Genomic DNA, 11,543 nt, shown 5'->3' with positions numbered 1-11,543 from the left:
TGGATATTGTTATTATAGTTATAATAGGATATAAATTACAATTCATCATCAGAGTACCAACACTAAATATTATAACTAACATCTAACAAATCATATTAAGAGTCAAGGATTGATTATATCCATAAAACCTTTTAGAACATATAAAGCATCTTTTTAAGACTCAAGATTTAAATTAAAATAGCTCTTTTAGACTTGTAACTGACAGACAAAATAAATTGAAAGAAACCTAGCTAGTAAACAAAATTAAAATGATAAGTAAAAAAACTTTAAAATCTAAATATTCTTATTTTGAAAATCATGAATCTTACAATAATCAATTTTTATAAAAAAGGCACAGTTTTTTGTTTTAAATCCAGATAATAAAGCATTGTAGGTAATCATTCTGTTGACCCAAAGCAGTTCTGTTCTGAAATAATTGTTATATTAATTAATCAAAATTATATTGGAATTAATAACAGATATAAGATTTAAACAGATGGACAGGAAAAATTCATAGATAGATAAAAGAAGCTAAAAATTAGAAAAGGTTTTTTGTCTGTTCATTATAATTTTCAGATTAGATAATTTGAGATAGGCAAATATATATATATATATATGTTTAGATAAATAAAAATATATATTGATATAAAGGTAAACATCTCCTGCCTTTTAAATTTAAACAAATATAGGTTTAGAATTAAGGATTATATAAGAGAAATATTACTTATATAGTCCACAGACTATAAGATAACAACTATGACATTATGTATAAAAGCATAGCCCTGAAACAGTAGGACAAACAAACATAAATACTTGTAGAGTGTCAGAGTTAAATAAGAAGAATATAAATGTATAAGTCAAAACAAAACTATATATAGATTTATTTTTGTCTAAATAAAGAAAAAGAACAAACTATTAGAGACATACCAAGCCAAATTATAGAAAAGCCACACTTTTGAAAAGGTAATTACTAGATGTATATAGATAAGCAAAAAATGGATATATAGTTGTTCAGAGCTGGATCTTTAAATCATTTCAATGGTGCGTTAAATCGGGGTGCGCTGAATTTCAGCCAATCACAGCACGGCATTTGGTAAAATGCTGTGCTCTCATTGGTGGAAAGTTGGCTCACCCTGATTTTGCGCACCAATGAATGATTTAAAGATCCAGCTCAGGTAAGTTAGTATATGAAATTAACGGACTTTCTTCTTTTTACTTCATCTCATCTATACATTGAAGGAAGGCACTAATATAGCTAACCCTTTTGTTCCTTATATTTATATCAATGTTTTACCTTGTTATATTGTTGTTATTCTGACTTTACTCAATTTCACTTCCTTTCTTTGCTCCTAAAAAAAGGTTTTAACTTTTTAAATCTTTTTAAATGTATTTTTTTGCAATGAATTATTAATAATAACATCTGGTGGCAGTGTTTTTTAACCCTTAACGGTCGGGGGGGGGGGGCGTTGAACGCCCCCCCATCCGGTTTTTTCTATCTCATTTTCTGTGTGTGAAAGATGAAGAGCCCAAACTGCTTGACTTTTTAAGTATGGGTATGACACATAACTGAGAGTTGGAATTTTTTGAATATCTCCATCCTGGCGGGCACAGGATGCCAGCAAACCTGGCAGGGTCATCCAGGTAAAGAGCAAAAATATTTTTTTGACTAAAACAAAGCATTTTATCATACCAAAATACTAAAAAATCCTCTAGTAGTACATCCTTATATGAAATACAGGTGTTCAAGTCACTTTCAGGTTCCAGGTATGATCCTGCAGGTCCTGATCCTCCAGGTCTCCAGAAATGTTTAAAAGGCTCCTGTGGCCGCAATTTTTGACTTAGAGACTTCAAATTTTAAACTTAAGCTTTTCTTACATGTTTACATAACGTATTAAAATTTCATGGAGATCCGCCGCCGTTTTCCCGCCGACTGCCGACTGCGGCGGCTGGCAGCTGCCAAGTACAGCTGCGGCCGCTGAAATTTATATTTTGATATTTCTAATGTAAAATTTACATAAAGATAAACATTTTCTGGAAAAAAATTTTTCTTCTAGCTTCAAAAATAAGAAAATTACAGCCGTTTGAAATTTTTAAGTAAAAAAGGACCTAAAAACAAAGGTTGTTAAATAAATGGGTGAAGGAAGCGAAAATTGACTTAGACTTATAAAAGGTCGGAAATTCATTATCAAACAGGGGACTTGCAAAAAAAAATTTAGCCCTCTAGCTCTAATAGGAACTGAGATAATAAGGGGGGGCGTTGAACGCCCCCCCCCCCCCGACTGATTAAGGTGCGGCAAGGGGCCCGACTGTAAAGGGTTAAGGGGGGGAAAGAAAAAAACCCACAAAATCATCATATAAAATGATAAACTAAAAAAGTCCTAAACCATCCTAGGAATTTTCAACTCAATTAGTTTAGTGGTTATCAAAGAACAAATCAAAAACTTTATTACTTGTTTGTCTTTATGACCAAGACTCCCCCCACCCCCCTATTCCTGATTTTTGCACTAAGGGTGGATAAAACCCTCATTACCTCCGTTCTGCATGCCTATTGAATAAACTAAAGACTATTTTTTTCAATAAATTCATTATTTTCTGAACCCAGCTCCTAACAACCCTCCCCCACCCTTAATCTATTTCATTGAAAGTGACCAATAGAAAAAATTCATGAAAATCTGAATGAAAGGATAACTGTAGTTATAATTACAAGCTTACCATTTTCTCTAAGTATATCTGCTATTTCTCTCTTTCTTTTCATTGTTTCTTCAGTGCCCCAAAACATTGGATGAGGCTCTTGAAGAGCCTCATCCAAAGCTGTGTTCCCTATCATATTTATTGATTATCAGATAATATACATTAGATCTTTTCATGAAAATACCCTTTCTCGAATTTCATTCTTCTGCTAACCTAAAAAGTTACTTTAGGTGCCTAGAAATACATGTACAAAATTTCAGCTCTTTATCTCTACTGGCGACCTAGCACCAGGCATGTAAAACAACAACAGATAACGGTAGCACGGCGGTTTTAACAATATCTCAGTAATAGGCCATTGATATTATATCCAAAAAATCTTTTTTCAAAGTCTACTCTACACCTAGCACCAGTCAGTTTTCTAAAATCATGCATTTTATACCTGTGAAAAATTAAATCGCCAGCGCTAGGTGTAGAGTAGACTTTGACAAAAGATTTTTAGGATATCAAATCTTAGGCCTTATGTGTTTAAGTTGAAATATGCAGAACACATAAATTCACCTTCCAAGCCATTCTCTAAGCATTTTAAATTTTTTTATGAAATAACGGGATTTCAAAACTGCCTATTGAAAAGGCCTAAAAAATATCTTTTTTTGTCACTTTTTTTACTGTTTATAGTTACAACTTATTAAGATATTATTCTCAGTTAAAAAAAAATTGGCGCTTCCAGCACCAAAACCGGCAAAAACAGGCAGTTAAACTTCTGTACCCCTACTTAACCCCCTTACAGACCCCCCTCTATCTCAGCTCCTGTTACAGATAGAGATGTAAAACTTTTTTCTGGTGTTTCATGTGTATGTGCATGTCATAGCAGTCAGTCTGCTCCTTATCCGCTTTTTATCCGCTAAATATTAAAACTGCTGTAGAGCAGCCAATTTTATAGCTAAGAAAACCAAATTTTATGACGAACTATTATTTTTCATAACAAAAATATCTTTTCTGACCATCGCCGAAAAACGACAAATAACGAAAAATGCCAATTTTGGCAGTTAAATATGGCGGTTGGCAGCACTAAATAATATTTTTATCTGTTTATAGTTAAAACTTAATAAGATATTATTTTCAGTTTTAAAAAAATTGGCGCTTCCAGCACCAAAACAGGCAGTTAAACTTCTGTACCCCTACTTAACCCCCTAACCGACCCCCCTCTGTCTCAGCTCCTGTTACAGATAGAGACATAAAACTTATTTCTGGTGGTTCATGTGTATTTTAGAGAAAATAACTTTTTCTAGTCATAGCAATCATACCGCTCCTTATCCACTTTTTAGAGGCCAGCCGCTAAATATTAAAACTGCTGTAGAGCAGCCAATTTTATAGCTAAGAAAACCAAATTTGATGACAAACTATTATTTTTTATAACAAAAAAAATACCTTTTCTGACCATCACCAAAAAACGACAAATAATGGAAACCGCCAAAATTGGCGGTAAAATGGCAGTTGGCGGTGCTAAATAATATTTGTATCTGTTTATAGTTACAACTTTTTAAGATATTATTCTCAGTTTAAAAAAATTGGCGCCTCCAGCACTGAAACCGGCAAAAACAGGCAGTTAAACTTCTGTAACCTTACTTAACCCCAAAACAGACCTCTCTCTATCTCGTCTCCTGTTACAGATAGAGATGTAAAACTTTTTTCTGTTGATTCATGTGTATTTTTAGAGAAAATTACTTTTTCTAGTCATAGCTGGTCAGACTGCTCCTTATCCGCTTTTTAGCTTATTATGACGAGCTATTATTTTATTATAACAAAAAAAAATACTTTTTCTGACCATCACCAAAAAAGACAAATAACGGAAACTGCCAATTTTGGCGGTAAAATGGTTGGCCGCAGCTGACAGCTAAAAAGCGGATAAGGAGCGGTCTGACCGCTATGACTAGAAAAAATAATTTTCTCTAACAATACACATGAACCACTGAAAAAAGTTTTACGTCTCTATCTGTAACAGGAGCCGAGATAGAGGGGAGGGGGGTCTGTTAGGGGGTTAAGTAGGGGTACAGAAGTTTAACTGCCTGTTTTTGCCGGTTTCAGTGCTGGAGGCGCCAATTTTTTTAACTGAGAATAATATCTTAATAAGTTGTAACTATAAACAGATAAAAATATCATTTATTGACACCAACTGCCATTTTACCGCCAAAATTGGCAGTTTCCTTTATTTGTCGTTTTTTGGCGATGGTCAGAAAAGGTATTTTTTTTGGTTATAAAAAATAATAGTTCAACGTAAAATTTGGTTTTCTTAGCTTTAAAATTGGCTGCTCTACAGCAGTTTTAATATTTAGCAGCTGGCTGCTAAAAAGCGGATAAGGAACGGTCTGACCACTAGGACTAGAAAAAGTAATTTTCTCTGAAAATACACATGAACCACCAGAAAAAAGTTTTACGTCTCTATCTGTAACAGAGGCCAAGATAGAGGGGGGGGTCTGTTAGGGGTTAAGTAGGGGTACTAAAGTTTAACTGCCTGTTTTTGCCGGTTTTGGTGCTGGAAGCGCCAATTTTTTTTTAACTGAGAATAATATCTTAATAAGTTGTAACTATAAACAGTGAAAAAAGGGACAAAAAAAGATATTTTTTAGGCCTTTTCAAAAGGCAGTTTTGAAATCCCGTTTTTTCATAAAAAAATTTTAAATGCTTAGAGAATGGCTTGGAAGGTGAATTTAGGTGTTCTGCATATTTCAACTTATACACATAAGGCCTAAGATATGATATCCCAAAAATCTTTTGTCAAAGTCTACTCTACACCTAGCGCTGGCGATTTCATTTTTCACAGGTATAAAATGCATGATTTTAGAAAACTGACTGGCACTAGGTGTAGAGTAGACTTTGAAAAAAGATTTTTTGATATAATATCTTTGGCCTTATGTGTTTAAATTGAAATATGCAGAAGAGCTTAAAACCTGCACATTACTGAGATATTGTTAAAACCGCCGTGCTACCGTCATCTGTTGATATTTAACATGCCTGGCGCTAGGTCGCCAGTAGAGATAAAGAGCTGAAATTTTGTACATGTATTTCTAGGCCCCTAAAGTAACTTTTTAGGTCAGCAGAAGAATGAAATTCGAGAAAGGGTATTTTCATGAAAAGATCTAATATACATATATTAACCCTGTCAAAATTTTGTCAAGTTAAATGATAATAGTCATAATATGATTACAATATTATTAATATTGTTAATATGTCATCAATATGACTTAGTTTATAAAGTTGGCATAAACTATATTTGAATTGTACACATAAACATAATGTTTACAAGGTAAATGGACAAGCAACATAGCAAAGTATTACTGAGTAGAGAGATAGATAGAGATAGAAATAGAGAAAGAGAGAGATAGAGAGAAAGAGAGAGAGAGAGATAAAGTTGAAAGGAAAATTTACGTATTCGTGCATAAGATTGATAAATAGATAGATAGTTAGATAGAGAGATATATAGATATATAAAAAGATATTAAGATTGATAAACAGATATATATTTATATATATATGTATATAGATATAGATAGATATAGAACAAACTGTAACTAAAGATATACAAATATAATATAATAATATTATGTAACTAACCATCATTATCTTTATGGTTGACATGAGCTCCATGTTCTAGAAGTATTTCGACTACTTCTGTGTTTCCATTGTCTGCTGCAACCATAAGACTTGTCATTCCTAGATATAATTATATTAGTTATATTATATATTTTTTAGTTCAGAGTACAGTTATAGATATACAGAGAATGGTGTACAGAAATTGATAGATAGATAGAATATACTAAAGATACAATATATAAATATAGTTTAATAATATTATGTAACTAACCCCTCTTATTTTTATGGTTCACATGAGCTCCATGTTCTAGAAGTATTCTGACTAATTCTTTGTTTCCATACAGTGCTGCATACATAAGACTTGTCCATCCTAGATATAAATATTTTAGTTACATTATATATTCTTTAGTTCAGAGTACAGTTATAGATATACAGAGAGAGGTGTACAGAGATCAATATTCAGACTAAAGATAGATAGAATATACTAAATATACACTATATAGTAAAATAATATTATGTAACTAACCATTTTTATCTTTAGGATTCACATTGGCTCCATATTGTAGAAGTAGTATGACTGTTTCAGTATATCCATCCTCTGCTGCCCATATAAGGCTTGTCTTACCTAGATATAAATATATTTGTTCCCTTATATATTCTTTAGTTCAGAATACAGTTATAGATATACAGAGAGATGTTGCAGAGATAGATAAATATATAGATAGATAGATAGAACATACTAAATATACAATATATAGTATAATAATATTATGTAACTAACCATCATTATCTTTATGGTTGACATCAGCTCCATGTTCTAGAAGTAGTCTGACTGTAATAATATTAAGTAACTAACCATCATCGGCTTTATGGTTGACATCAGCTCCATATTCTAGAAGTAGTCTGACTGTTTCTGTCTTTCCTCTCCCTGCTGCAGCCATAAGACTTGTCTTACCTATATATAAATATATTAGATATATCACTATTTTATAGTACACTGATATAAAGATGTACAGAGAGAGGTGTACAGAAATAAATAAATCTATAGATAGATAGATAGAATATACTAAATATACAATATATAAATATAGTTTAATAATATTATGTATATTATATATTCTTTAGTTCAGAGTATAGTTATAGATGTACAGAAAGAGGTATACAGAGATCCATATTTAGACTATAGATAGATAGATAGAATATACAAGTATAGTATAATAATATTATATAACTAACCACTATTATCGTTATGGTTGACATCAGCTCCTTGATCTAGAAGTAGACTGGCTGTTTCTGTCTTTCCATTCCTTGCTGCAAGATGAAGACTTGTATGACCTAGATATAAATATATTAGATATATCATATATTCTTTAGTTCATAGTACAGTTATAGATATACAGAGAGCCATGTAAAGAGATATATTGATAGAAATAGACTATAGATAGTTAGATAGAATATACTAAATATACAAAATATAAATATAGTTTAATCATATTATGTAACTAACCATCATTATCTTTATAGTTGACATCGGCTCCATGCTCTAGAAGTATTCTGACTACTTCTGTGTTTCCATACAGTGCTGCAAGCATAAAACTTGTCCATCCTAGATATAAATATATTAGATACATTATATATTCTTCAGTTCAGAGTTATAGATATACAGAGATAGGTGTACAGATAGATAGATAAATTGATATAGATAGAATATACTACAGATACAATATACGAATGTAGTATAATAATATTATGTAACTAACCGATAGTATTTCTATGGTTCACATGAGCTCCATGATCTAGGTAGAAACAGAGGTAGATATCTAGACTAAAGATAGATAGATAAAATATACTAAGATACACTATGTAGTAAAATTATATTATGTAACTAACCATCATTAGCTTTATGATTCACATTGGCTCCATTTTGTAGAAGTAGGCTGGCTGTTTCTGTCTTTCCATACAGTGCTGCCCTAATAAGACTTGTCCATCCTAGATATAAATATATTAGTTACATTTTATTAGTTCAGAGTAGAGTTATTCCTTAGATATACAGAGAGAGGTGTACAGAGGTAGATATTTAGAATAAAGATATATAGATAGATAGAATATACTAAAGATACACTATATAGTAAAATAATATTATGTAACTAACCAAAATTATCTTTATGGTTGACATGAGCTCCATGACCTAGAAGTATTCTGACTACTTCTGTGTTTCCATCCCCTGCTGCCCACATAAGGCTTGTCCTTCCTAGATATAAATATTTTAGATACATTATATTTTTTAGTTCAGAGTATGCACACCCCACCAGAAGGCTTGTTAGGTTAGTAAAAACAACCCGTGGAAAGGGTTTACACAGGATGTACTGGGACCTTATGGTGAGTTCAGAACATGCTTTCCCTAAATTGAATTAGCACCTTCCCATAGTAGAAAATTTTAAAATTACTTTTTGTAGTCAAATTTTACTTTTATTGATAGAGTACCTTTACCTAACCTCCTTTATTGTCTTATTTTGTCTTTTATATTCATTATGCAAATTCGTTCACATTAAAGTTGAATTAACAGATGTTGGAGCTTTCTAAAGAGGTCAAAAAGGTGAAACATAAAATTAAATATTTTAGAGAAAATTACAAGTATCTTCTTAAAAATCTTTCTAATATTGCTTTAAATTGACCAAATTGGACAGTTAAGGTGCCTAAAACTATTGGACAATAGGTGCAGTCAATAATTTTTATTCCTTGGAATTATATTGCAGCAACTTTATTAAAGATAGTTAAATAATAATTTATGTCACAAATATGTCATAGTTTTATGTGGATATTTATTTTGTTTAAAGACATGCCATTAATGACAATATAGAAAAAGGTGTAATAAATAAAGCTCATTCTAAAGAACTCCAGAAATGGGTTGTGCAATCAATGGGTTGGTTATCTGTTTAAATGTTGCTTAACAAAATATCTCTATGCGCATTGTATGAGCATCGTATATTATTAGAAGAGGATGATAATATGGCTTCAATAGATGATCACAAGAAATTGAATGAGAATCCCATCCCAATAAGGTATATCACTTAATTTTCTTAACCTTAAAAATACAGACCCCCAAACTTTTTAAGTTAGACAATTTTTGAACAGGAGAAAAAATTCCAACAACAGTGGTCATGGTGCTGATCAAGGTGTCACAAATATTTGGAATAGATCCTGGTACATAATACAAAAATTATTCTATCTATCTATTTATCTGTTTGATGGCTATGTGGCTGATTTGCAATGCCGGGTAGCCGGTGTAGCCAATATCTGGCATTAGAAATCAGCCAGATATCTGGTATCTGGCCAAAAAAGTATCTGGCACAACACTTGTAAATTTAAACTAGTTGGATAGATAAATAGATTAAAGAATAGGAAGAAACTATAGAAATTGATAAAATTAATAGGTATGTATGGACAGTTAAATAAAGGATAGATAGATAAAATAAACATACCAATAATATCTTTCTTATCAATAAGAGATCCTCTATCCAGAAGAAGCTGTACTACAGAAGTATGACCATTCTGACTTGCCCAGTGGAGACTTGTTTTTCCTAAATATTTGAATATGTAACATGATTTTGCATATTCACTCAAACCGATTGGTATCCGGTAGATTAGAACTGGTTCTCATCCATGCAAAAAAACTATGTCTAGCATTGTATTATATCCAGTTTTCTATCAATTTAAAATTTACAATCATAAGATTGAAAGCAGTTTTTTGTACCCTGTGTCTGTGGTGTCTTTGGGCTAAAAAATGGGTTTTAATCTTATAATTGTACATTTTATATCCACGGAAAGCTGTTTAAATACTGATGCAAGAAAACTATTCTATAACATTTAAGAATTCAAAATATATTTATGGTACGACTTTGAAAGTGGTTGATATTTGCTGGATTAGAATCAGTTCTTATCCATATTGAAAGATTATGTGTAGCATCCTATTACAGACAATTTTCCATGATTATAAAAAATCATAAACTTAATATCATTTTTGTTAGCCCAGTCTTTCATTTTATATTTGCGGAAAGCTGTCTATAACAGGATGCAATGAATAACTATTATATTATTGATAAAAATATATATTATAAGTTTCACTTTTAAGATTGCTATCAAACATTCTTTTTTGAAGAAAAACTATTCTTTATATTGGGCCAAGTGAGAAATATGGCAGATCTCTTTTTTTGGTTATAGTCCCTTTTGTGGCAACGCGCCTTAAGGTGCGATTCTTCGTACTTTTCACAGTTGCTTTTCTCCTATTTCTAGGGCTCTAACCCTGTGGGGCTAATTACCTAACCATGTGGGGCAATCACCTAACCCAATATAACCTAACCTAAAATAAAATATAAAAAGCCATTTCAAAAATACAACGAATCGCACTTTAAAGGAACTTTCCCATATTTTTATATGATTTCACAATCTTCCCATTGAATGATAAGACAATAGGTTCCAGCCATTCACCAGATCTTAGTGCACACAAAGAAGACAATAAGAACAGAGGATTGTAACAATTAATTTTCTAGCATTCCTGTATTAAATAATAGAGGTTGCACCCCTAACATTTAAGTGACTACATTCAAAGGTTTAGAGAAAAAACATCACAATTTAATTTGATAAAAAATTAGCCTAAAACCAAAAAAATAATTATAAACCTTCCTGGACCTGTGCAAAATTTAACTGTAGAGGAGAACCATATTAGTCATTAGTTAGCAAGATACTCTGGTATAACACATAGACATACAGACAGACATATATCCTGTTACTTTAAATAAGAAAGTATGTTAAACCTTCGGGATCTGTAGCATTAACATCTACTCCATACTGTAAAAAGAGCTTGATTAATTCATTTGTATTATTTACTTCAATTTCACAAATTATACTTGTCAGGTTCAAATCTTCAAAAACTAAAAAAGAACAAAAATTATTGAAAATGAAAATTGCAGTAGATGATTTGGGTATTGTCCCTTTTGTGACAATGCCTCTTAAGGGGCGTTTCTTTGTATTTCACAATTGCTTTTGAGAGGTACTCTACCTGATGATTTAAAACAAAACAAAAGAAAGTGAATATAGTAATTGATTATGGCTTTTTTATATTATGTTTTATATTTAGCTAACTCATATTGGATGAGCCTCAAAGATTTTGTTGTGCATAAAAGATAGACTTTTTCAAATTGGTGATTATAACATAACATTGAGTTTTTTATATATCTTTCTCCTGACAGGCACAGGATGCCAGCAAACCTAGCAGGTTCATC

General features: G+C 31.6%; 1 protein-coding gene across 1 annotated transcript in view; it reads right to left on the bottom strand.

Moving 5' to 3' along the window:
- Positions 1 to 265: 265 nt before the first annotated feature.
- Positions 266 to 11,543, bottom strand: part of LOC145307420 (uncharacterized) — a 178,204-nt gene continuing 166,926 nt past the window's right edge. The window contains exons 25-37 of the mRNA XM_080149854.1: positions 11,076 to 11,192; positions 9,744 to 9,842; positions 8,414 to 8,512; positions 8,152 to 8,250; positions 7,769 to 7,867; positions 7,498 to 7,596; positions 7,118 to 7,216; positions 6,788 to 6,886; positions 6,533 to 6,631; positions 6,283 to 6,381; positions 2,692 to 2,799; positions 1,274 to 1,328; positions 266 to 406 (exon numbers count right to left, since the gene is read on the bottom strand). Coding sequence (XP_080005980.1) covers positions 1,300 to 1,328; positions 2,692 to 2,799; positions 6,283 to 6,381; positions 6,533 to 6,631; positions 6,788 to 6,886; positions 7,118 to 7,216; positions 7,498 to 7,596; positions 7,769 to 7,867; positions 8,152 to 8,250; positions 8,414 to 8,512; positions 9,744 to 9,842; positions 11,076 to 11,192 — 1,145 coding nt within the window. The 3' untranslated portion in view covers positions 266 to 406; positions 1,274 to 1,299. The remainder of the gene's footprint in view (positions 407 to 1,273; positions 1,329 to 2,691; positions 2,800 to 6,282; positions 6,382 to 6,532; positions 6,632 to 6,787; positions 6,887 to 7,117; positions 7,217 to 7,497; positions 7,597 to 7,768; positions 7,868 to 8,151; positions 8,251 to 8,413; positions 8,513 to 9,743; positions 9,843 to 11,075; positions 11,193 to 11,543) is intronic.

The sequence above is a fragment of the Acartia tonsa genome, chromosome 15 (genome assembly GCF_053477335.1).
Source record: "Acartia tonsa isolate MP-2025a chromosome 15, ASM5347733v1, whole genome shotgun sequence".
Taxonomy (NCBI): Eukaryota; Metazoa; Arthropoda; class Copepoda; order Calanoida; family Acartiidae; genus Acartia; species Acartia tonsa.
This window is presented reverse-complemented; position numbering and strand designations above follow the sequence as displayed.